At 46.7% G+C, this 26,542-nt stretch overlaps 1 protein-coding gene across 2 annotated transcripts in view; it reads right to left on the bottom strand.

The window, feature by feature from the left end:
* The window catches only part of ADAMTS13 (ADAM metallopeptidase with thrombospondin type 1 motif 13), a 103,932-nt gene that overhangs the window by 5,941 nt on the left and 71,449 nt on the right, over positions 1-26,542 (bottom strand). For both annotated transcript variants that reach the window (XM_077468142.1, XM_077468151.1), the window contains exons 24-31: positions 24,792-24,921; positions 21,090-21,269; positions 20,779-20,964; positions 17,576-17,780; positions 13,181-13,499; positions 9,557-9,703; positions 6,793-6,969; positions 36-220 (exon numbers count right to left, since the gene is read on the bottom strand). In XM_077468142.1, the coding sequence (XP_077324268.1) occupies positions 36-220; positions 6,793-6,969; positions 9,557-9,703; positions 13,181-13,499; positions 17,576-17,780; positions 20,779-20,964; positions 21,090-21,269; positions 24,792-24,921 (1,529 nt within the window). The remainder of the gene's footprint in view (positions 1-35; positions 221-6,792; positions 6,970-9,556; positions 9,704-13,180; positions 13,500-17,575; positions 17,781-20,778; positions 20,965-21,089; positions 21,270-24,791; positions 24,922-26,542) is intronic.

Here is a 26,542-nt window from a genome sequence, read left to right as displayed (position 1 = left end):
CCATTCAGCCCTGCATAGGCAGTGTGATTACTTACCAGGATGTAATCTGACTGCGTCTTATTGGTCCCATTTTCAAGGTCCATATACAAAGCATGGACTGCGATGGTATACTTAGGAGGCACATCGATAAAGATACGGCAAGCAGGGGAGTCCAGCGCAAACCGCGGCTGTACAGGATTTCGGATGTCCCCTCGCAACCCAAACAGCTGCACATCACAGTCTATGGGAAGTAAGGAGAGCGCCGTCATATTGCCGCTACATCAGACTCCTAACATTGTCCATACACCATCCAATGTCTACATACAATAGTCGAGGGAATGTACTAAATCTGTGGGAGGTGCTGTGCATGGCATCCAATCAGCTTCCAACTTCCTCTGGTTCCGTTGAATAATGTATAAAACCCCAAAAGCAAACATTTAATGTATTGCATCTTTCCAATTCTTAGATGTGATGGTTGCATTTGTTTTCTATTTTAAGCGTTCCTTCCTTTATTTTTAAGTTCTACAAATGTAGCACTTACAGGGATGAGACCAACCGTTTACTACGGTACTGACAGGGGTGCTTACAATGATCAGTTTTCTTTTATTTATGTAAACCCTTTATCCCAAAAATGGAAAAAAAAACTGTTGCTGTAACTGCTTATAAAGTGTGAGCTGGCTTCACTTTGTTAGTGTATTTAAATCTTCTAGTACATCTAATACTCCCATACAGACTGGCAATGCTGCTGTCCAAAGGTGCTCCCGGTATTTCTTCATCCAGAGTGGGGGTGTTCAAATACAGGAGGCGTGTTACTGGCCAGATCACCAGGTAAAAACAAAGGGGGATCGACGGAGCGATCCCCGCTGAGCAAGCGGATATCCACAGGGCAGCTCATCACTGATCCGCCCCGTGTGAAAGAGCCCTAAAGAAGAAATTGCTATACATACCTTATCTGAAGCCGCTCGGGCCCGGTCTCCAGCGGTGGAAGCTCTGCAGAGGAGACAGCTAACAACTGCTGTGAAATGCTTGGGAAGTGATGTCACCAATAGACTTACTTTGGGGCTTCCGCTGTCGGCTGCCTTCTACACCCGCCTCTAAAGAGAAGCTGACAGCTCAGCGTGGGACCGGACTGGAGCGGCTTCAGAAAAGGTACAGTTGTACTCATAAGTTTACATACCCCGGCAGAATTTAGGATTTCTTGGCCATTTTTCAGAGAATATGAATGGTAACACAAAAAGTTTTCTTTCACTCATGGTTAGTGTTTGGCTGAAGCCATTTATTGTTAGTCAACTGTGTTTAATCTTTTGAAATCATAATGGCAACAGAAACTACCCAAATGACCCTGATCAAAAGTTTACACACCCCAGTTCTTAATACCGTGTATTTCCCACTTTAACATCGATGAGAGCTTGAAGTCTTTTGTGGTATTTGTGGATGAGGCTCTTTATCTCAGATAGTAAAGCTGCCCATTCCTCTTGGCAAAAAGTCTCCAGTTCCTGTAAATTCTTGGGCTGTCTTGTATGAACGGCACGTTTGAGATCTCCCCAGAGTGGCTCAGTGATATTGAGGTCGGGAGACTGAGATGGCCACTCCAGAACCTTCACTTTATTCCACTGTAGCCAATGACAGGTGGACTTGGCCTTGTGTTTTGGATCATTGTAACGTTGGAATGTCCAACTACATCCCATGTGCAGCTTCCTGGCTGATGAATGAAAATGTTCCTCCAGTATTTTTTTAATAACATTCTGCATTCATCTTGCCATCAATTTTGACCAAATTTCCTGTGCCTTTGTAGCTCACACATCCCCAAAACATCAGCGATCCACCTCCGTGTTTCACAGTTGGAATGGTGTACCTTTCCTTGTTGACTCCTCTCCAAATGTAGAGTTTATGGTTGTGGCCAAACGCTCAATTTTGGTCTCATCACTCCTAATGACTTTGTGCCAGAAGGTTTGAGGTTTGTCTCTGTGCTGTTTGGCGTATTGTAAGTGGGATACTTTGTGGCATTTGCGTAGTAATGACTTTCTTCTGGCGACTCGACCATGCCGCCCATCTTTCTTCTAGTGCCTCCTTGTTGTGCATCTTGGAACAGCCGCATCACATGTGAGAGTCCTGTATTTCACCTGAAGTTATTTGTGGGTTTTCTTTGCATCCCCAACAATTTTCCTGGCAGTTGTGGCTGAATATTTAGTTGGTCTACCTGACCGTGGTTTGGTTTCAACAGAACCCCTCATTTTCCACTTCTTGATTAGAGTTTGAACACTGCTGATTGGCATTCCCAATTCCTCGGATATCTTTTTATATCCCTTTCCGGTTTTACACATTTCAACTACCTTTTCCCACAGATCCTTTGACAATTCTTTTGCTTTCCCCATGACTCAGAATCCAGTGCAGCTATCAGGGCTGGGCTCAGCCCTTCCTTCTCGAAGCTGTTGGCTAACTGCCAGCTCCTTTGTCCACAGTGACTCACCTGTTGATGATATCCTGCTTGTCAGTCCTGCTTACTTAAAGCGGGGCTCCACTGCCTCCGACTTTTTTTTTTTTGTGACATTTAAAAATAAATTAGTATTAACATTTGTTACTTACATGTCCCGTTTTTTGAAGTTTTCCCATTGCTTTTTGTCAAGCAAAGTACGCTTTATATAAATGATATCGATAGTTGTCATCTTGCCTGTGGGCATGTGAAGCCCACAGGCATTCTCTTCCTGGATTCTGTGATGTGCATCTCCCAGAATGCAACGCCCGTTCTATCATAGATATCACGCATGCGCATGTTTGTATAGGAGCGCCGTCAACAGCTTTGGTTCTAAATTGCGCGATAACTCGCGCCAGGCCGCCGCACAGACTCCTGGGAACAAGAAAAAAGATCCCAGGAGACAGTGCGGCACAAAGGAAGCGTCGACCTAGCCGTAGCAACACCGCCCATATCCGCAGAAACCCCGCCCATATCTGCAATCCCCCAAACACGGAAATGGTAGTTAACTCAAGGATACAAAAGGTACATGAAACTTAAATGTCCTCATTATATATAACAGAGAAAAATAATATTCGGGAACAATTTTTTATAAATCGGGTGGAGCTCTGCTTTAAGCCGTCCAGCCCAGATGATCTTTGCCTTTGCCCTGGTCACATTTCTAGAGACGCTCTTCTGTGTTCCTGTTAAAGACTTGCTTGGCTGACATTCCTTCTGGCTCCAGATCCTGCTTGCTGTTCTTCTGCGCTCATCTCTGGCTCCCTGATGTTTTGGGTTGTCTGACTATCCGTTCCGGTTCCTGAACTCTGGCTATGTTTTGACTATGTTTACCTTTATTTTTTTTATTATTATTATTAAACAAGTGAGATTTAACTGTTCTTTTGTCTCAGTCTGATTTGTGGTTTCTGACAGCAGCACTGCATGAAAGATGCAAGGGTCTGTCAGGAGTCCCCGAAACTCATTGACCTTTTATACACACTAATTATAGATCAGGCCAAAATCACCAGGGTATGTAAACTTTTGATCAGGGTCATTTGGGTAGTTTCTGGTGCCATTATGATTTCAAAAGATTAAACACAGTGGATTGATAATAAATGGCTTCAACCAAACACTAACCACGAGTGAAAGAAAAGTTTTTGTGTTATGATTCATATTCTCCGAAAAATGACCAAGAAACCATAAATGTAAACTTATGAGCACAAATGTATGTATAGCGATTTCTTCTTTACAATGGCTAGATAGGTTAGTCTTAGATTGTAGATGCTAGTAGATTTAGAGATTTTAGTATTAGGGTTGAGTTCCCCTTAAATCTAGATGCTGATTGGTTTCCATTCACAGCTGCTCCAATTTTTGTAAATTCCCCTGATTATATGCAGCTGAAATCACTCAGTGATTGCTGCAATTGTGGCAAAGCCAAGATCTCCCCCTAGTTTCATATAACCCATTGCAGTCAGATTTAAGTAAACTTTACACAGTGCTTCCTAATAAGACTGTAACTTCCTGTTATATAATACTCTACAACCTCTCTGACCTGTGTAGTCACTAAGGTTGCCACCAGTTCGGGTTTGGAACCGTGCGTTTGGGTTTCAGAGTGCCTGAAACCCGGACACATTATTCAGACTGGACTATGGATTCCCAGCAGGGTTGCTGGCTGCAGTTGTCTAAGCTGAGAGTGTCTGTTACACACTCTTTCACACTGCCTAAAGCCCCCCCCCCCCCAAACACACAGACAGGAGAGGAGAGAGGGCTCAATCTGCACCTCTTACTCCCGCCCCTACCCCTCTGTGTCTGCCCACACTCAAATTCCCTGGCGCTGTGCCTTAGCAGGGGCTGGAAATTTGAAGTCCAGCAGCCTCAGACACATCTGGATGAGAGGTGCTGACTGCCAAGGGGTGAGTGAGCTCACCATCCATCTAGGGTTGCCACCTGTCCAGGATTCACCCGGACAGTTCATGTGTCCAGGTTTTGGACTGTCTGAAAGCCGGACACATTATTTAGATTGGACTATGGCTAGGGTTACTGACTGCAGTTGTCTCAGCTGAGAGTGTCTGTTACATTCTTTCACACTGCCCAAAGCCAACACTAACAACCCCCCCCCCCCCCCAACACATACAGACGGCAGAGGAGAGAGGGCTTCGAACTGCACCTCTTCCCCCCCACCTCTCTTTGTCTGCCCACACTCCAATCCCCGGCGCTGTGCCTCAGAAAAGGAAAGTGGCCGGAAATTTGAAGTCCAGCAGCCTCAGATCCATCTGGATGAGAGGTGTTGACTGCCAAGGGGTGAATGAGCTCATCATCCATTCATCCGTCTGTGACTGAAGTCTTCCCCTTCTCTCTCCTGCCTCTGAGTAAGTACACTAAGGCAAATCAGGGTTCTCAGAGCACCCCTTACATCAGAGTTCCCTTTTATACCAGAGGCCACAGTGTTTCCCCTTACATCAGAATCTTCTCCGTACATCAGAGTTCTCAGTGTACACCCTCAGTATTCCCAGAGCATCCCTTATGTTAGAGTCCCCAGAGTTCTCCCTTACATCAGAGTCTGCATAGTCCCCCCTCACAGTGAAAGGGAACTCTGCGAGTTCAGATGTAAAAGGGAACTCTGTGGACTCTGATGTAAAGGGGGGCTCTTGTTATTAACTTCATATGATTAGAAATGTTATTTAGTAGCAAAATATATCTATAGTTTATACTATAAAAAAAAATTGCTGTGCGATGCAAAGTGTTCGGGTTTGACTTGAAGAAAAGGTGGCAACCCTACATCCATCCCTGTCTCTGACTGAAGTCTCCCCCCCTTCTCTCTCCTGCCTTTGAGAGAGTACACTTAGGTAAATCAGGGTTCTCAGCACCCCTGAGATCAGAGTTCCCCTTTAAACCAAAGGGCACAGTGTTCCCCCTTACATCAACGTCCTCTTCGTATATCAGAGTTCTCAGTGTCCCCCCTTAAATCAGGGTTCCCAGAGCATCCCTAATGTTAGAGTCCCCAGAGTTCTCCCTTACATCAGAGTTTGCAGAGTCCCCCCTTAGGCTCCGTTCACACAGGGGGCGACACGACATGCCGTGCCGCGACCTGACAAGTCGCCCCCGTTCTGTACTACGGAACCGTTCTAAGAGGAGCGACTCGAGTCGCTTCGACTTAGAAAAAAGGTTCCTGTACTACTTTTGGGCGACCTCGGGCGACTTGCATTGACTTCTATACAGAAGTCATTTGCAAGTCGCCGCTGAGGTCGCGGCAGGTCGCGGCGAGGCAAGTCGTGTCGCCTCGCATCGCCCCCTTTGTAAACCGAGCCTCAGAGTGAAAGGGAACTCTGCAAGTTGAGATGTAAGAGCAGACTCTGCGTATTCCGATGTAAAGGGGAACTCTGCGGACTCTGATGTAAAGGGGACTCATGTTATTAACTTCATATGATTAGAAATGTTATTTAAAGCGGAGGTCCACCCTAAAGTGGACCTTCCGCTCATCGGAACCCTCCCCCCCCTCCGGTGCCACAATCGGCACCTTTCAGGGGGGAGGGGGGTGCAGTTACCTGGATAATCCAGGTAACTGCACCCACTTCCGGGATAGCTCTCTGTGGAAAGGGGCGTAACTTACGCCCCTTTCTGCAAGTGCCCGCCCCTTCCCGCAAGTGCCCCGCTGCCTGCTGGGAAACACACAGATCCCAGAGGCAGCGGGGAGCGTCCTTATTGCGCAGCGCGATTTGCGCATGCGCAGTATGGAACCGGGAAATGAAGCCAAAAGGCTCCATTTCCTGATTCCCATACCCAAGATGGCGGCGGCAGCACCCGAGAGACGATTGAGAGATCGGCTTCGGGTGCCGACATCGCGGGCGCGCTGGACAGGTAAGTGTCATTATTTTAAAAGTCAGCAGCTGCAGTATTTGTAGCTGCTGGCTTTTTAAAAAAAAAAAAAAACACGGAGTCCCGGTGGACTCCCGCTTTAATAGCAAAATATATGTATAGTTTATATTATAAAAATAATAGCTGTGAGCCGCTAAAGTGCTCAGGTTTGACTTGAAGAAAAGGTGACAACCCTAGTAGTCACAATGATTACATGTTGATTGCAGAGAATTGCAGCTCAGTCCGACACCGCAGAGAGATTTCTAGACACAAGTTGGTAGCCATCAAAGCCGTGTCCATTGGCTGCTACTTATGAAGCAATAAATGTAAAGGGAATGTTTCATGGAAGCAGCACTTAAGCCATCATAGCTGACTTTTAATTCAGGAAATGCTTGTTGCCTGTCTTTCATACCATTAGAAACATTACAGAAGTGAGAGGACCAGGGTGACAGCCAGGCACATTTCGTTTAAATTGCATTATATTCCAGTAAATGATATTGCCGTACCTTGGTGATCGGTTTTAGAGTCTGGTCTAGTTGAGTACTCCAGGGCTATTCCATTACCGGGCTGAACTTGGCGCAGTCTCACAGTCACTGTATTCGATCGCGTTTGCACTGTGACCCCTGAGATACGGGTACAAGACTTTCTCCACATAGCTCTGCCATAGAACAATACAAGCTCCCCTACATAGGAAGTAAATCAATCGATGAAAAATCAATCCCAGAGTTTTCACAAGTCCCTAGACAATTACCGACTTTCTGAAAGTCACTATTTGTATTGACTTGGGCCCCGCCCCCGCCCCCCATCCCCTCCCCTCATATCATAGTGCTTGGACCTGGCTGTGGGGTAGGGGAGCCTTTCCCTATTCTTCCTACACCCTGGGAAGTTGACACTTTGCCAGAAGGTCTGATAAAAATATTATCCGTCATATTATGGTGAATACTATGCAAAAGGGAGATTAATGTAAGTTTTACGTTTTGTATCCTTAATGAAAGGGTACAGATTTACTTTAATCATAGTCAGGGCAGGACTTAGGGTGGTGGGGGCCCCTGGGCTTGAGTCACATTCGGGCCCTACCCTCTATACATTACCGTATTTGTCGGCGTATAACACGCACCCCAAGTTTAGGAGGGAATTTAAAGGAAAAAAAAACATTTAAATGCCCATCAATGCAGCCTTATCAGTGTCCATCTGCAACCTTGCCATCCATCTGCAGCCTTGCCCATCCATCTGCAGCCTTGCCCCAGTGTCATTTGCAGCCTTGTCATTGCAGCCTTGAAGTTTAAAAATGGTGCCGCCGAGATATAGAGTCCTGTGTATCGGGTCCTCTCGGCGGCTCTACGGTCCTCTCGGAGGCTCTTGGCGACTCTCGGCTCCTCTCGGAGGCTCTTGGCGGCTTTCGGGTCCTCTCGACAGGTCTCGGGTCCTCTCGTGGCTCTCAGGTCCTCTTGGCAGCTCTCGAGTCCTCTCAGTCTCTCACAGTCCCGAGCGGAGCTGAGTGTAGCCGAGTGTACTCGGCTCGGCTCACAGTCACGCCCAGTCCCCGTGTTATGTCCATCATAGGGCAGGACTGGGTGTGACTGTGAGCAGAGCGGAGCCGAGTACACTCAACTATGTATCTTGGCGGGGCCCATGGGTTTGAGCCCAGTCAAGCCCGAAGGTAAGTCCTGCCCTGATCATAGTCCTCTAATATACTGTATATTGTGGCCAGATTCAACAGGCTTTTCATAGTATTTATACGCAGGACTGGATTTTCTGCACGTGATTATTTTTTTGGGCCAATTTAAATGTTACTGATTCAAAGAATGGCAGCCCTTTACTGAGCGCTAATGGGCACTGATTGGCAACACCGATATGATATGCAGCACTAATGGGCACTTATAGGTGGCACTGATGAGCAGGCACTGATCGGCATCACTGACTGGCATCACTGCTGGGTACTGATTAGCATCACTGCTGGGCCCCTTTTCGGGCTGCACTGATGATCAGTGCCCTGATTATCTGTGCAGATCTCCCCTGTGAGGAGATGCCGCCGATGGAATCTCCTTTCCTCACACACTGTCAGTGTAAGGAGAGGAATGACGATAACCGTCATTTCCTGCTTTACGTGTGATCAGCTGTGATTGGACACAGCTGATCACATGGGTAAAGAGCCGTATCATTGTCTCTTTATCAAGAACGGTGACGCGCCATGTCCCAGGGACAGAGTGCACCACCGATCGCTTCACGGACACATAGGAGCGGCGAGAGTGGGAGCCACCTTGCACCCGTCATTTTACAATACGGTGGGAAGGAGGTGATTAAGCTACAAATATTCACATACACCAGACTACAACACCAGACTACAACTTTGGAAGTGATGCAATGTGTTGTATTGTAATGTATTCTTTCATTTCTGAGCATGCGTGGTCTTGGTCTGTACTGATTAAATAAAAATCGTTCATTCTGGAAACGTGAAAGAAAGATTTTTTTCACGTTTGTCCCTTTGGATCATTTTGCATAAACTGTTGTGATCGTCTTTCAAAAGCTGTGTGCTAACGACCAGATTATCGTATGACTGCTTTGAGAGCGGTATTTTTCATCCCATTTTCTCATTGTGTACTTGGCATTGTGGCCTGTGTACATAGCATGAATGGTATAGTTAATACTTAAACACTAAAGACTTGAGGACAGTGGCATCAAACTATGCTCACTGAGGATAGCATTGGTGTAGTACACAGTTTATGTCACTAGTTGGCGCTAAGAGACCTTTGATTAAAGTGGTTGTAAACCCTTACAACCAAGTTTGACCTACAGGTAAGCCTAGATTAAGGCTTACCTGTAGGTCCAAGAAATATCTCCTAAACCTACACAGTTTAGGAGATATTTGCCAAAAGACAGGCACCGCTGTCTACGGTGCATGCGCCATAGACAGCGGCGTGCAGGCGCACTGAGCGAGCCACGGTCCACGGTGATATGCCGCGAGTGGCGGCTCCCATGCGCAGGAGTGACGTCATTGCGGCTTCGCCGAATGACAGCGGCGGAGCGGCGAGACCCACCGAGAAGATGGAGGCTCCGGACTACAGGGGACAGCGGTGACTTCGCTGGCTTCTGTGTCAGGTAAGTGACACATAATGGACTACTATGCGATGCGATGCGATGCGATGCATAGTAGTCCATTATGCTTTACCTTTGCAGGGAATGTAAGAGGAAGTAAACTCATCAGGGTGTACTTCCTCTTTAAACTAAGACAATTATATGTACAGAAGATTCAGGACCAAAAACACCCACCAGCTGAGCAGTTCAGAGAGCTGGACAGAATCTTGATGACAATAATCTCTCCTAGCGGCCGTCCGATCGAGAATATACAATAGTTTTCCAGAATCCCGGTGGTGTTGATTATTCCAGAGGCGCTCAGGAAAAGTTGCCCGCATACACCTGGAGGAGTTTGGAAGAACATAACTTTATTAGTTAACTTTATGTCCCTCTACCAGTTTTCTCATTAACACTGGCCATACACTAGTAAATTCCCGCATTAACATTTGTATGAACATTCGTACAGAAAGTTTCGGTACATTCAATGACTTGTCGAACGTCATTCAAAAGTACTTCAAAATGTAATTTCTCATTCGTTCATTGACAGACACAGCGCTCCATTATTCAGAACCATAGGGTTTTATTGCCCCCTACAGGAGTAGGACACTAGGCAGAAAAAAGTCTTGGCTCCGCCTATAGGCAATCCTAGGTGATATACACCCCCCTCTCTGCTCTAGGCCTCCAATTTTTTTCTGCCTAGTCAGGAGTAAGGACCTAGTTCCCTCCTGTGAGAGCTACAATCGACTGCCGGACTGGGCGACGCGCTGGACACTAAGATCCAGTGTGGTCTCCCCAGTCTGGCCAGGGGGCTGGACCTGCGAGTTATAAGTCTTGCAAGCGCACATACGACCGGGTCTCCGTCTGTGTCCCAACGTTCCTCATGGCTGACAGCCCCCCCCACTTCAGTGGCGAGGAGGATCTGTCTGGGAGCGTTACCTGCGTGCTCGCTGGAGCAGTAAGTGAGGGGCCCCCTCCTCTCCTTCTCTGGAGTGGTGTGGGGCGCGGGTACTCCCTGGGGTGGTCGGTCCCTCTGGGGTTCTCCTCCACATCTCCCCCTCCCTGGGTGAGGCCCAGGCCTCTGGCTTAGGTGCTTCGGACATTCTGTCCACCACCCCTCCCGAGTTGTGACTATGGGGGGGTACACCTTGGCACCTGATGGATAGCCCTTTACTAATTTAGACCGTGGCATTGCAGCCTACCGAGCACTCTCGGCAGGCGGCCAAAAATTTCGGCTAGTTCACACGGCTACGCCGGACGCCTTCTTCCAGAAGGACAGCACTGTGGGGGCTCTGATGGCGACCCCCTTTTTGGGGGGGGTCGTCTAAGTGGGCCCTCCGCAGGGGCTTAGTGGATACCCCCTGTGAGGGGACTCAGCCAGTGCCCCTTGTGAGGGGATCAGTGGGGCTCCATGTGTGGGGTTTCCATAGGTGCCCCCTGTGCGGGGTCTCAGTCAGTGCCTCTGTTAGGGGTCCAATGGTGCCCCTGTGTAGGGTATCAGTAGGCGCCCCAGTACGGGGTCTGGGCCGGTGCTCTTTGTAAGGAGCCTGCAATCAAAAAAAGCTGTTTTTAAAAATACCCATTTAGCATCAGATTTCTCCATAGGTTCTAAGGGACTCTTTGTACTAAGTACCAAGGATAGATCCCAGGGGGCAGACCTTCACTGGCCTGGACCTGGAGAGGGCTTTAAAGAAATTCTTCCAGCACTGCCGGAATACCTGGATCTTCCTGCCCCTGTTCTCCTAACCAGGAATTGAACCTCTTCCACACCTTGGTGTAAATGTCCCGGGTCACTGGCTTACGGCATTCTGAGCCCTTGTACACACGGTCGGACATTCCGACAACCAAATCCGTCTGATTTTGTCCGTCCGATTTTGTCTGACGGATTTTGTCCGAAACTGTTGCATACACACAGTCGGACAAAGTTGTCGCAAAATCCGATCGTTCAGAACGTGGTGACGTTATTTCGTTACGACGGGACTACGTTCAGGCTAGTAGCCAATAGCTTTGGTGTAGGAATTTGATCTGAGCATGCGTGGCACTTTGTCTGATCGGAATTCTCTACACATGATGAGACAAAGTCCGATCGGATCATGTTGTCGGAAAATTTTACCGACAAGTTGGAAAACTTGGTCCGTCGGATACTTCGACGGAAACAGTCCAATGAAGACCACACACAGTCGGATTATCCGACAAAGCGGTCCGATCGGACACATTTAGTCGGAATCTCTGACCGTGTGTACAAGGGCTAAGAGAGTCTTGATGATCCTTTCTGAAAAACCTTGGGGCCTTAACAGCTGTTCCTCAGATACCACGCTGTAACCCCTTGTACACACGATCGGAGATTCCGACAACCAAATCCGTCGGATTTTGTCTGTCGGATCTTGTCCAAAACTGTTGCATACACACGGTCGGACAAAGTTGTCGCAAAATCCAATCTTTCAGAACATGATGACGTAATTTAGTTACGACGGGACTACGTTCACGCTAGTAGCCAATAGCTTTGATGTAGGAATTTGATCCGAGCATGTGTGGCACTTTGTCCGATCGGAATTTTCTACACATGATCGGAGTATGTCCAATCGGCCCAGTTTGTCGGAAAATATTTCCAGCAAGTTGGAAAATTTGGTCCGACGGAAACAGTCCGATGCAGACCACACACAGTCGGATTATCCGACAACACGGTCCGATAGGACACATTCCGATGGATTCTCCGACCGTGTGTACAAGGGCTTAGTCTGAGGGTCTCTATTTGACGATACCGGATAGGACCCTGTGTAACCAGATCCTCCCTCCTCGGAAGATGAATCGGAAGATATATTGCCAATCTCTTTAGGACTGCAAACCAGGCCCTTCTTGGCCAAAACGGGGCTATCAGAATGAGATCCGTTACCTGGGTCTGAAATTTCTGGAGGACCGCCGCAACTAGCCTTACTGGGGGAAAGGCATAGCACAGGTTGAAGTGCCATGCACTGGCGAAGTCATCTATCCCTCTGGAGAATAACTGAGCAACCTTCTTGTTGCTGTCTGAGGCGAACAAATCCACCTCTGGTATACCCCAAGCCCTCACAACCTCCTCGAACACTTCCTGGTTGAGTGACCATTCGTCCTGTTTCACACACTGACGACTCAGAAAGTCTGCCAGCGAGTTCTGAGCCCCCTTTAAATGAACCGCTTACAGCGACGCTAGGTTAGTCCCGGCCCTAGAGAAAATTCGAGGGGGGGGGGGGGGTCGCTTGCTCGTCCCCACCCCCTTTCCTGACCGGCCGGGCTGCGTGCTCAGATAAGGGTCTGGTATGGATTTTGGGGGACCCTCCCCCCAAGCTGTTTTTTTGGGCATGGGGGTTACCCTTAAAATCCATACCAGGCGACAGGGCTCGCAAGGTGTCAATCTCGCTGATGAAAGCGGCGAGATTGACTTCCTTCTCTAGTCCCGTCGTACCTGGAGTCACGTTCAGAATGAACGGACTTTAGTCCGTGTGTGGGCAAGTCTGTTCATTTGGAAAATCCATCGGACCTCCGCCAAAAGTCCGGCGGATCAGTTTGCGTGTGTGCAAGTCCGCTCGTTCGGAAAATACGGCGGACCTCCGCTGCAAAGTCCGGTGGATTGTCTGCTGGACCAAGTCAGCCGGAAAGTCCGATCGTGTGTACGCGGCATTAGAAGTGATTTATACAGCGGTAATACTATATAGTGTCAGATGCTTTTATCTCCTTTTTATACAAGATTTTCTTCTCTTTTGCAGCTCCCATTTGGCATTGAGTGGTTCTGCTTTTAGGTCCATGCTAACTGAGCGGTGATGAGGGTGAAGTTTCTAGATCTACCTTTTTCATCTCCTGCACCATCGGCTGGTGCTGCTCCACCGGGCCTCTCTGGTGCGTTATTACTGTCAGGGGGGGAGGCTCTATCTTGAGGCCTTTGGTGATCCGGGGCAACAGAGGTCTGCGGTGTTCCCATCAACGTATGGGTTGCACCCGGTCGAGCGGTCTGTGTGTCCTGCAGGCATGGCCTTTCAGTGCAGCCACGTAGTGTGACGGGTTTTGGTGTGTGACCACATAACGTGGGGGTGACATGCTGGTGGGTCTTCGAGTTGATGCAGAATTCTTGTCGCTGCTGAATCCCATTACCACAGGTAGCTGAACACTAGAGAGAGAGAGAGAGACATTTCAGTCACATATTACTTCTGCCTTGCCAGCTGACACGTCACTATCTGCTTTTTGAGATGGGAAAACCTTAACAATGAAAATACTCATGCAAAATACACACCCTTGATACACGGAGGCTGGAAAGAATTAGGACGGGTGTATATAGGTGTGTGCAGCCTACTGCATTAGGTTGTGCACCCCAAAGCTCAAGCACACATGCGGACATGCTTGAAAAACATGTAAAAAAAAAAAAGAAGCTAGTTCCCGCTATGCTTGGGTGTGAATCAGGCCTTACGGCCTGTACACACAATCCGAAAATCAGACAGAAAATTCCGCTTTCGACGCGATCATATGATAATCAGATCGTTAGTACAAAGCTTTTGAGGGGCGATCACTATGGTACATCTGATATTATCCGATCAGACAAACACGACATTTTTTCTCGTACGATACCGGATCCTATGATTTTCGTTTAATCAGTACTGTTGTCATCCGAAAATACGATAGAAATACACTACAACACATGACATCACTTCCGATTTTTTTATTCTGTCGTACGAGAATTTTTGGAACTTTAGTAATCTTCAGGTTCGATATACGACTAGCATGCAAAAAAAAAAAAAAAAAAAACGGACGATCTGTCGTCCAATTTTCAGATTGCGTGTACGGGGCATTAGTCTTGTAAGTTCCAACGTGGGGCCTCCATGGATCAGACTTGTTTTTCCAGCACATCACACACAGTATATAGACATACACACACACACACACACACACACACACACACACACACACACACACACACACACACTTCTAAATAAATGTAAACAAACATTTTAAAATGTATTCAAACAAGGACGGTGTCAGTAGGGCAGTGGATGGTGCGTGGATGTCAGTAGGGCAGAAGATAGTATGGACAGTGGACATGTCAGTCTAAAGCCTCATACACACGATCGGACTTTGTACAAACTTTCCCGTGGACTTTTGTACAAAGGGCGTAGTCCACAAGTTTGTATTGCATACACACGATCGGACTTTTTAGGCAACAAACACGAACGTAGTGACATCACAACGTACTGACGACACTTCAAAAGAGGACGTTCAATTACTCCAGCGCCACCTTTGGTCAACTTCTGTATTGTAGTCTGATCTTTTGCATTGGTTCTGAGCATGCGTGTTTGTACCTTGTACAAAAGTCCGATGGTTTTGCGTACACACGATCAGACTTTGCTCCATCGGACTTATGTTGTCAAAAAGTTTATCCGTTCGCACAGCCAATAAAAGTCAGATGAAAACGGAAAAAGTTTGTCCGATGGAGCGTACACACGGTCGGATGTTGCTCCAAAAACAGCTAATTTGCATGTTTGTTGTCAAAAGGCCGATCGTGTGTACGGGCCTTTGGGCAGACATTGGTGTCAGTAGGACAGTGGATGGTGTCAGTTAAGGCCCATACACACGATCTGACTTTTTGACAACAAACATGCAAATTAGCTGTTTTGGAGCAACATCCGACCGTGTGTACGCTCCATCGGACAAACTTTTTTGGTTTTCATCGGACTTTTGTTGGCTGTGTGAACGGACAAACTTTCTGGCAACAAAAGCCCGATGGAGCAAAGTCTGATCGTGTGTACAGAAAACCATAGGACTTTTGTACAAAGTACAAACAGGCATGCTCAGAACCAATGCAAAAGATCAGACAACAATACAGAAGTTGACCAAAGGTGGCGGTAAAGAGCAGAAAAACCACATGATTTGGTGAAAGTTGGCTGAAAAAGTCCTGCTGTGTGTATGCAATACAAGTTCACAGCCGACGCCCTTTGTACAAAAATCCAAGGGAAAGTTTGTACAAAGTCCTATCGTGTGTATGAGGCTTTAGTAGAGCAGTGGACGATGTCAGTAGAGCAGTGAAAGGTGTCAGTAGGGCAGAGATTGGTGTCACTAGAGCAGTGGACAGGGTCAGTCGTTTTTTTTTTTTTTTTTTTTTTTTACATTTAAATTTTTTTACATTTTTGTTTACAATATTAATTTTTATTTATTTATTCTTTCAACTTATTAAGGAGCCCTGTTGGGGGCTTTGGTGAAATAAACAGATCCCTGATGTCTCACTTTTGGGACAGAGAAGGAGACTGAGGACAGAGATTCCCCGGTCCCTTTTCTCCTTAGCCTCAGCTGCACAGGACAGTGAATGAATGGGAAGTGCTCTGTGCTGAGCGGCTTCCTGTTCATTCACAAACTGAAGCATAATAAACACTGTTTACTATGCTTCGGGTATCAATGAATATAGTGAGTGATCGGTACCGATGACTCACTGTGTTCATTCAAAGAAGGAAGGAGCAGGTAAATTACATATTTTCCAGCCCCTTCCCTGCTCTCCATCCTGAAACAATCCCCTGTTCCAGCCAGCAGAAGAGGAGGGTAAGCTGGCAGTTTTGGGTGGAAAAAGGGGGCCAGGGGAACACATGAGGGGGCCCAGACAGCAAAAAGAAGAGGAGCAGGAGGGGCAGCGGGGGGGGGGGGGCAGCGTATGCTGGTATTGATCCCCTGTATTTTCCTTCTGTGGCAGCTGAATTTCGGCAGGAGGGAGAGGAGGAGAAGCCTACTTTCAGCTGCTTCAGGAGTAAAATACAAAATCGGTTCCAGTAAATGCCATCCATGCCACCCCTCTTGTCTAGGTTCCGGGGGTTGGCAAGAAAGGATAGCAGTCTACCCATCACCTGCCCGCAATCGATGAGTAGAATACAATCAATGGGTTGCTGATTCCCAGATTAGGGTGTGCCGAGGCATACCTGGTACACCTCATGCGCACGCCTAGGCTTTCAATGCAGATTTCCTCCGCAATACTTTTTTCTGCCACTACATGTCCTCATCTGATGGCTAACATCGTTCAACCCATTTATCCTGAGTCCAGGTCATCCTGGATCCTCCCTAGTCTATAAGGGCTCTTTCAGACCGACAGCCAGGTAGTTGAGTTGTAGCTTTTCCCTCCCCCCCCCTTCCATATTTCTAACATTACAGCCTGATGTTGCGTAACAGATGTTGTGGCCGCAATGCTTTGCCGCAACAATTATGACTTGGGTTACAGAGTTTGATAGGCAGCACCTCCTGTAAAACTCACACATTGAGATCAATGAGGTTACACCGCAACCATGAGCCAATTGCTTGGCTTGCAGTTGCTGCATGGTCCCGATGTAAAATTGCTGTAAAAAAAAACAAAAAAAAAACAGGTATGAGGAAGAAGTAGTGAACACTTGCCATCTGCTTTTCCATATTTTAAAAAATAATCCATCGCTTGTCTGAAAGAGCCCTAACTGGACAGGGACAGCAGAGGCAGCGCAGGGCGCGGTGAGCTCATCTCTCTGTCCCTCTTTCGGATAAATCTTCTCCTTGTTTTTAAAAACGCATATATTGATCTAATAATGTTGCATTAGTTTGTGTCATTTATATTTGCTCAGAGTTCACCCCAAAAGACCATTTGAGCCTTGTCTGCTTCAAGCTGCATTTGTAGTATTTCTGAGTGCAAATAAGAGACAGCCAGGCAAATGGCATTTTCAGAAGAAAGAAGCAGCCGCAAAATTCACACATGAAAGGTTTCCTTTAAAAAAAAAAATAACACAGCTTTGCAGTTGGAAGTACAAATTAGGTCAGTTTCATAGTTTCTAAGGTTGAATAAAGACACCAGTCCATCCAGTTCAACCTGAGTGAGTGTGTACAATTGTCCCTATCCCTGTACATTGCACACTCACATCAGTCCCTACCCTCAAGGAGCACACAATCCAAGGTCCCCATTCATATACTAGGGAAAATTTTGGACAGAAGCCAATTAACCTACCTGCATGTCTTTATAGTGTGGGAGGAAACCGGAATACCCGGAGGAAACCCACACAGGCACAGGGAGAACATGCAAACTCCAGGCAGGTAGTGTCGTGGTTGGAATTCGAACCAGCGACCATTTTTACTGCTAGGCGAGAGTGCTAACCACTACACCACTGTGCCAGGTTGACTTGAGAAAATAGGTTTGAAACATTTCGATGAATTTAATAAAGGAACCACTTACTGTATATGGCCTGTGCACTTTACCTGCGTCCAGGGCCCCAGGTCCCAAGTGTAGAAGCACGGGGTGATAAAGCAGGGAACAGCAGACAAGGGTCTGTCATGGGGTGGACAAAATTCCGGCTCCACCACTATATCTGTCCCTGCCACTGTCTGCATACACACCACCTTCTGCCGGGATATGCCATAGCCACAAGCAGCAGAGCATGGACCGATCTCCACCACTTGCCACCTAGAGGACGAAAAGAAGAAGGCAGCTTATTAGAAAGATTTGTTTCAACTTGAACTCTAGTACCAACAATGCTAAGATGTGAAACTAAATGCTACATGCAGGGCCGGTGCTACCACTAGGCAAACTAGGCAGCCGCCTAGGGCGCAGTGCTGCCTAGGGGCGCCTGGCCGCTGATTTCCCTCCACGTCTGCATGGTCTTCAGGCTGCAGCATGTAACTAACTCAGTCTCAGGCAGCTGCTCCGTCTGGCCAGTAGTGTAATTAGAGACGCAGCGCAGCACTGGAGCCAGCGCTAGAGGAAGCCGAGTCTATGCTACCTGTATAGCGCTGCCTCCTGTCACATGGGCAGTATAAAGTGGGTGGAGTCAGGGGTGGGGCCAATGGGGGCCGCAAAATGAGGTTTCGCCTAGGGCGTCAAAAATCCTTGCACCAGCCCTGGCTACATGACACTACTTTTCTCATTTAAACTCTTTTCAGGATACCAAGAAGAATGCATGAACATGCATCAGTGGTGTACTATTTACAGTTAAAGCAGTATTAAACCCATAACCAAATATGTAATATATTGTTAATATATTTAACGGTACAGAAGGAAAAATTGGGATTTTTACGGTGCCTACACAGACTCAGTAATAGCTTAATTCATATAATACAGAAACAGTGTAGTATTTTCTTAAAAAAGTAACAATTTTATTCAAATACAGAGAGTAAAAAAAAAAAAATAATAAAGATGGGGTCCAGTAAAGCCATAACAGATTGATCTATGCACACTATCCCGACATGTTTCGCTGGTGGCTTCCTCAGGGGATGTGCAAGCTAATAAAATATCAAACAAAGAAATATGATAAATACACTACCAAGCATTATCAAAAAACATCAAAAAGAGAAAAAAAAAATTCTCTTTGATGTTTTTTGATAATGCTTGGTAGTGTATTTATCATATTTCTTTGGAAGTCCAACATGGCACCTCATTGCAAAGAATTGTTGCTCTACATGAAGATGGCCTAGGCTATAAGAAAAATTGCCAAGATCCTGAAACTGAGCTGCAGCACGGTGGCCATCTTCTAAAGATGATGCATAAGAAAGCCAGCAAACAGTTTGCTGAAGACAAGCAGACTAAAGAGATGGATTACTGGAACCATGTCCTGTGGTCTGATGAGACCAAGATAAAGGTATTTGGTGTCAGATGGTGACAAGCGTGTGTGGGGGCAACCAGGTGAGGAGGACAAAGACAAGTGTGTCTTGTCTACAGTCAGGCATGGTGGTGGGGGTGTCATGGTCTGGGGCTGCATGAATGCTGCCGGCACTGGGGGGCTACAGATCATTGAGGGGACCATGAATGCCAACATGTACTGTGACATACAGTTATACAGTTTGTTTTTTTGTTTGTTTTTTTGTTTTTTATATTTTCAAGTTGTACTTCTGCTATAGTTGTTTGTTCATAAAATTTGGTTTTATTTATAAAGACGTTATCTATCACAATGGCTAAATCTGTGTCTATAGTGCATGTTCAAACTTTCATATCATCAATAATAACATGTTATTCGATTTTTTACTCCAGGAGAATTTATTGAGTTTACTAATTCTGAAGAAATGTTTAAATAATGCATTACAATTTAGTTATACCCATTAGATTTTAGACAACTAAAATGTACTGGAGATTTTGGTCGACTAAAATACGACAAAAACAAAAACAACTGAGGTGACTAAAATACGATTAAAACTAAAATGGCATTTTAGTCAAAAAGACTATAACTAAAACGAAATCGAAATTTGATGTCAAACTTAACACTGATTAAAAGTCCACATGCAGCACTAATGTTATGGCATTGCAATGCATTAACCACTTCCCGACCAGCGCACGACGATGTACGTCGACAGCATGGCACGGGCAGGCATATTGGCGTACATGTACGTCCAATATTCGTTGCCGCCGTGCCATCGGGAGCGCGCCTCTGGCGGCGCGCTCCCGCGCTGGTCGGGACCCCCGTGAGTCCGGTCGCGGGACCCGCGGACTCGATCGCCGCGGGCATCCCCGCGATCGTCTCACGGAGCGGCCGAATGGAGGAAATGCTGTATAAACAACATTTTCCCATTCTGCCTAGCAACTAGTGACGCTGATCTCTGCTCCATGTGATTGGAGCAGAGATCAGTGTACACTAAATGAAAGCCCAACCCCCCCACAGTTAGTAACACACCCCTAGGAACACTTAACCCCTACACTGCCACCCACTGGTTAACCCTTTCACTGCCAGTGTCATTTACACAGGAATCACTGCATTTATATAGCAGTGATTACTGTATAAATGACAATGGTCCCAAAAATGTGTCAAAAATGTCCGATGGGTCCCCCACAATGTCGCAGTTACAATAAAAATCGCAGATCGCCGCCATTACTAGTAAAAAAAAAATAATAAAAAATTATTAATAAAAATGCTATAAAACTATCCCTATTTTGTAAACGCTATAACTTTTGCGCAAACCAATCAATAATCGCTTATTGCGATTTTTTTTACCAAAAATATGTACAAGAATACGTATCGGCCTAAACTGAGGGAAAAAAATGTTTTTTTATATATTTTTGGGGGATATTTTTTATAACAAAAAGTAAAAAATAATGCGTTTTTTTCAAAATTGTCGCTCTATTTTTGTTTATAGCGCAAAAAATAAAAACCGCAGGGGTGATCAAATACCACCAAAAGCAAGCTCTATTTGTGGGAAAAAAAGGACGTCAATTTTCTTTGGGAGCCACGTCGCACGTCCGCGCAATTGTCAGTTAAAGCGACGCAGTGCCGAATCGCAAAAAGTGGTCTGGTCTTTGACCAGCAAATTGGTCCGGTCTGAAAGTGGTTAAGGTAAAAAAATCTTTTGCCTTTAGAACCACTTTAAATAAAGTTTGATGAACCCGCTTTGAACCAAACCCAGGAATGTTTGGCCCCTCCTCTCTACTAACCATATATAATGCAATGTTAATGAGGATAAATATTGGATGAGTTTACCTTGGTGGGCAAGGCTGTTGGTTGCAAGGCTCCTGTTCTTGAGGATGAGGCAGGTGCTGGCATTCCGCATCTGCCACAATTTGTTCCTCGGTACTGCCTTGCTGAGTATCCCGAGTACAATAGAGAACACGTTGTAAAATTCCTCCTCCACAGGTCACACTACACGATCCAGTCTTGTAGCGCCACCTAAAAAGCCATTCAATGTGTTTACTGTTTGCTCACAGTGCTCTATATAGGTAACTGATATTTCTATTTAGGAGACGAAGTTCTTTGATGGTAAATACGTGTTAATAATATGTCATCGATCTTACCGGACTGGGCAGGGCTCAGTGGCGCATGGTTTCATGAAGCCTGGATGAGGTAAGTGGCTGCACCTGGAGGGGGCTAGTTTGTGTGAGATATCATTTTCTTTTCGGACACATGTGACAGAAAGCGGGATTATTCCTCCGCCGCAGGTTAACGGACACGGCGACAACTCCTGAACCTCCCAGCTGTGCAGACAAGGACACAATATATTTAACAGTGTAATAACACCTAATCAAATCTGTGCAGCGTTATCTGAAAATAATTTGAATCAATGATAACATTACTCGGGTTGATTTACTAATGAGCAGCACAGTGGTGTAGTGGTTAGCACTCTCGCCGAATCACAACCACGACACTACCTGCATGGAGTTTGCATGTTCTCCCTGTGCCTGTGTGGGTTTCCTCCGGGTACTCCGGTTTCCTCCCACACTCCAAAGACATGCAGGTAGGTTAATTGGCTTCTGTCCAAAATTGGCCCTAATATATGAATGGGGACCTTGGATTGTGGGCTCCTTGAGGGTAGGGACTGATGTGAGTGTGTAATGTACAGGGATAGGGACAATTGTAGAACTGGATGGACTGGTGTCTTTATTCAACCTTACTAACTATGTAACTATGAGTGAAACTAAAGGCAAATATACTCTGCACTTTGCAAGTGCAGTTCTACTCTGCAAGGGAATTTGCTTCAGCGCTTAGTAAATGAGGAGAGGCTCTGACGACTTCCATCATCCAATCATGTGCATGCAAAAATGCTGTTTTTATTTGTCATTTTCCTTTCATGCACATTCCTTGCTCATCCCTGAAGAAAATGAACATTATGAGTATCTAGAAGCATGGGGTGTCCACAGAACTTTTTTTTTTTTTTGGGGGGGGGTCATCATTTTAAATTCACCGCCCCTTTTTGACAATATTATGAAAGGGAGGGGCTTAGTCATCATATAGAGCGCAAGCATGCATAGGTATGAGAAACCTGATGCAAAAGCTTAAAGTGGGGTACCCCCTAAAAAAAAAAAATTAAAAGTCAGCAGCTACAAATACTGCAGCTGCTGGCTTTTAATAATCGGACACTTACCTGTCCCGGGTTCCAGCGATGCGGGGGAACGAAGCCCCCCCCTCGCTCCCCGCTCCGCTCGCAGCGCCGTCATGCATACTGTGGGCACCCGGCTGTGGCTTCACAGCCGGGCACCCACTGCGCATGCGCGAGCGGCGCAGGGCGCCGTGATACGCCGTACAGTCACCTGGGACACGTGACAGGTCCCAGGTAAATGTGCGGCGCGAGGGGAAGTGATGTCACCAGCCCGGGCAATGAAGAAGGCAGACTACGAGGGACCCCCTAGCAACCGGTATTTAGAGGTGAGTAAAAATTTTTTTTTTTGCCAATTATTTTTTTTTGATTTTTTTAAAGATTTTTAAGTGGTTTTATTTTTTGGGGGGCAACTCCACTTTAAAGCGGTAGTAAACCCGCTAATGTTTTTTTTTTTTTTTTTACCACCTGCAAAGCAAAAGGCAAAATGAGCTAGTATGCACCGCATACTAGCCCATTATGAAATACTTACCTTAGAACGAGGCCCCCACATCTTGCCCGATCCACGCCGAGGGAGCTGACATGCTCCCTCTACGTTTCTTCCGGGTATCACGGCTCCAGCGCTGTGAGTGGCCGGAGCCACGATATCGTCACTCCCGCGCATGCACTCGGGAGATTTCATCCCGGCCGGGTCCGGCCACTGCCGGGCTTTCAGCTGAGAATCCCCTTGTGCGCATGCGCCGCTGCAGTCAGCGGCGCATACCGAGGGGAACGGTTTAGATATTTTTTTTACCTACAGGTAAGCCTTATTATAGGCTTTCCTGTAGGTAAAAGTAAAAAAAATGAGTATACAACCACTTTAATAGAAGGATCAAGCTGCCATCGTCTGATTAGCAATTTCTACCATGCTCCACCCCTAAGTCCGCCCCTAAACAGGCCCTTGGAAATTATCTCATAAAATTACACTGTTATATGTTTTATGCAGAATTAAGTTCCAAAAATGAATGTTAACAACACCTTTAAAAATATTGACCTAAAGCATATCAGTGCCCATCAATGCAGCCTCTTAGTGCCCATCAGTGCAGCCTCATCAATGCCCATCAGTGCAGCTGTTCAGTGCCCATCAGTACAGTCCCATCAGTGCAGGTTATCAGTGCAGCCCCATCAGTGTAGTTTATCAGTTCCGCCTCATCAGTGGCCATCAGTGCAGCATATCAGTGGCCATCAGTGCAGCATATCAGTGGCCATCAGTGCAGCATATCAGTGGCCATCAGTACAGCCTATCATTGCCCATCAATGCAGCCTATCATTGCCCATCAATGCAGCCTATTAGTGCAGCCTACCATTGCCCATCAGTGCACTGTATTATTGCCCATCAGTGCAGCATAATTACCCACCAGTGCAGTGTATCATTGCCCACCAGTGCAGCATAATTACCCACCAGTGCAGTGTATCATTGCCCATCAGTGCAGTGTGCCCATCAATTGCAGCCACTGTGCCCATCAAATGCAGCCACTGTGCCCATCAAATGCAGCCACTGTGCCCATCAAATGCAGCCACTGTGCCCATCAAATGCAGCCACTGTGCCCATCAAATGCTGCCACTGTGCCCCATCAAATGCTGCCACTGTGCCCCATCAAATGCTGCCACTGTGCCCCATCAAATTCTGCTACTGTGCCCAATCAAATTCTGCTACTGTGCCCAATCAAATGCAGCCAATGTATCCATCAAATGCAGCCACTGTGCCCATCAAATGCTGCCACTGTACCCCATCAAATGCTGCCACTGTACCCCATCAAATGCTGCCACTGTGCCCATCTAATGCTGCCACCGTACCAATCAAATGCTGCTACTGTGCCCAATCAAGTGCTGCCACTGTGCCCACCAAATGCACCATCAAATGCAGCCACTATGCCCATCAAATGCTGCCAATGTACCCCATCAAATGCTGCCACTGAATATATGAAACATTATATATAACCCTTTAACAGAGTTGCTTTATGAGATTAGATATATGCAAAAATGTGTTGTGCCCACTCACCCGCTGTCTACCCGGGACTTACCCCATCCTGGTGGCGGGTGATGACAGCAAGCTGTGGGACCTTGCAGCGGGTCAGGCAGTGGCGAGCTGTGTCCTCCATGCATCTCCTCCCCTCCTCCTGATAGGCATCTAATAGCAGCACCTGTCCTTTCAGCCAATCAGGTGACAGGTAACAGATCCACGCTTTGTGATTGGCGGAGAGGCGATTCAGTGTTAGAAAAGCAAATATTAATTCGCTTTTATAACACACCTGGGTGGACGCCAAATGTAATTCTTTGCACTCCGAATCCACCTTTTTAGTAGCCTTTCAGAGCCTATGGCTCTAATCAGGTTCTTCAAAAATACACCCCGCCACTGTAATTCAGGCGCCCGGCGTTCGAAAAGGGGCCGGAAGCCTGGATAGGAGGTGGCGGTGGCGGCCATGGATAGATTCATGCTATGCATGAATCTATCCATTATTCATAGATGGGGTGGCTGGAGAGAGGGGGCGCCCGTTATTACAAATGTCAGAGGCAGGGTAAACTTAGACCTGTAGTGCCTAAACAGGTGCGAATAGGCAGTGCTAAATATTTGCACTCATTTGCAGGAACACAATAAATTAAAAACACATAGTGAGACATTTAGTAAAATTAAGCTCATTACAGAGGTGGACAGCTCTGCGGTCGGCATGGTCGCTGCTGTGCGTCTGGTTTCAGTGTTTGGTTGCAATTATTTTCAGGCACTTCTTCTTTGGAGTAAAACTGGACACAAACGTAATGTAGTTCCAAAGTTCCTAAAGAAAGAGTATGATTAGCAAAATCAAGAGCTTCTCGAGTTACTACAGTGCATAGCAGTGCAGGCAAAATATTGTCTGGGCAACCCAAATCTTCATTCCCTTTAACCTTGCACTCTTCTATTCTGAATGGACAGGAAGACATAAAATGTTATAGAACATAAGAGCAAGAATAAGGTTAAAGCGGAGGTCCACCCTAAAATGGACCTTCCGCTCATCGGATTCCCCCCCCCCTCCGGCGCCACAATTGGCACCTTTCAGGGGGGAGGGGGGTGCAGATACCTGGATAATCCAGGTAACTGCACCCACTTCCGGGATAGCTCTCTGCGGAAAGGGGCGTACGTTACGCCCCTTTCCGCAAGCGCCCGCCCCCTTCAGCAAGTGCCCCGCTGCCTGCTGGGAAACGCACAGCTCCCAGAGGCAGCGGGGACTGTCCTCATTGCGCAGCGCGGCTCGCGCATGCGCAGTAGGGAACCGGGAAATTAAGCCGAAAGGCTCCATTTCCTGATTCCCATACCCAAGATGGCGGCGGCAGGACCCGACAGACGACCTAGTGATCGGCTTCGGGTGCCGACATCGCGGGCGCGCTGGGCGGGTAAGTGTCACTATTTTAAAAGTCAGCAGCTGCAGTATTTGTAGCTGCTGGCTTTAAAAAAAAAAAAAAAAAAACGCGGAGTCCCGGTGGACTCCCGCTTTAACCAAAAGTACAGTTATTGTATTACATTGAAACATTGTATATAACCCTTCAACAGAGTTGCTTTCTGAGATTAGATATATTCAAAAATTTGATATATTAAAAAACAGATTGCTAAGCAAGGACCGGTTTCTGACTAGGGTTTCCACCTTTTCTTCAAGTCAAACCCGAACAGTTTTGCGGCGCACAGCCATTTTTTTTTTGATAGTATAAACTATACATATATTTTGCTACTAAATAACATTTCTAATCATATGAACTTAATAACAAGAGTTCCCCCTTTACATCAGAGTTCACAGAGTTCCTCCTTTACATCTGGACTCGCAGAGTTCTCTTTCACTGTAAGGGGGGACTCTGATGTAAGGGAGAACTCTGGGGACTCTGACATAAGGGATGCTCTGGGAACCCTGATTTATGGGGGAACACTGAGAACTCTGATGTACGGAGAGGACTCTGCTGTAAGGGGAAACACTGTGGCCTCTGCTGTAAAGGGTAACTCTGATGTAAGGGATACTCTGAGAACCCTGATTTGCCTTAGTGTACTCACTCAGAGGCAGGAGGGGGAAGGGGGGAGACTTCAGTCAAAAATAGGGATGGATGGTGAGCTCACTCACTCCTTGGCAGTCAGCACCTCTCATTCAGATGGATCTGAGGCTTCAAATTTCCAGCCCCCACTTTCCTTTTCTGAGGCACAGTGCTAGGGATTGGAGTGTGGGCAGACACAGAGGGGTAGGGAGGAGGGGAAGAGGTGCAGATCAGGCCCTCTCTCCTCTCCCGTCTGTATGTGTTTGGGGGGAGGGGGGGGGGTATGGTTTGTTAGTGCTGGCTTTGAGCAGTGTGAAAGAGGGTGTAACAGACACTCTCAGCTGCAACAACTGCAGCCAGCAACCCTGCTGGGAAGCCATAGTCCAGTCTAAATAATGTGTT

The sequence above is a fragment of the Lithobates pipiens genome, unplaced genomic scaffold (genome assembly GCF_037356315.1).
Source record: "Lithobates pipiens isolate NorthernLeopardFrog02 unplaced genomic scaffold, aLitPip1_a1.2 Scaffold_11, whole genome shotgun sequence".
Lineage (NCBI taxonomy): Eukaryota > Metazoa > Chordata > Amphibia > Anura > Ranidae > Lithobates > Lithobates pipiens.
This window is presented reverse-complemented; position numbering and strand designations above follow the sequence as displayed.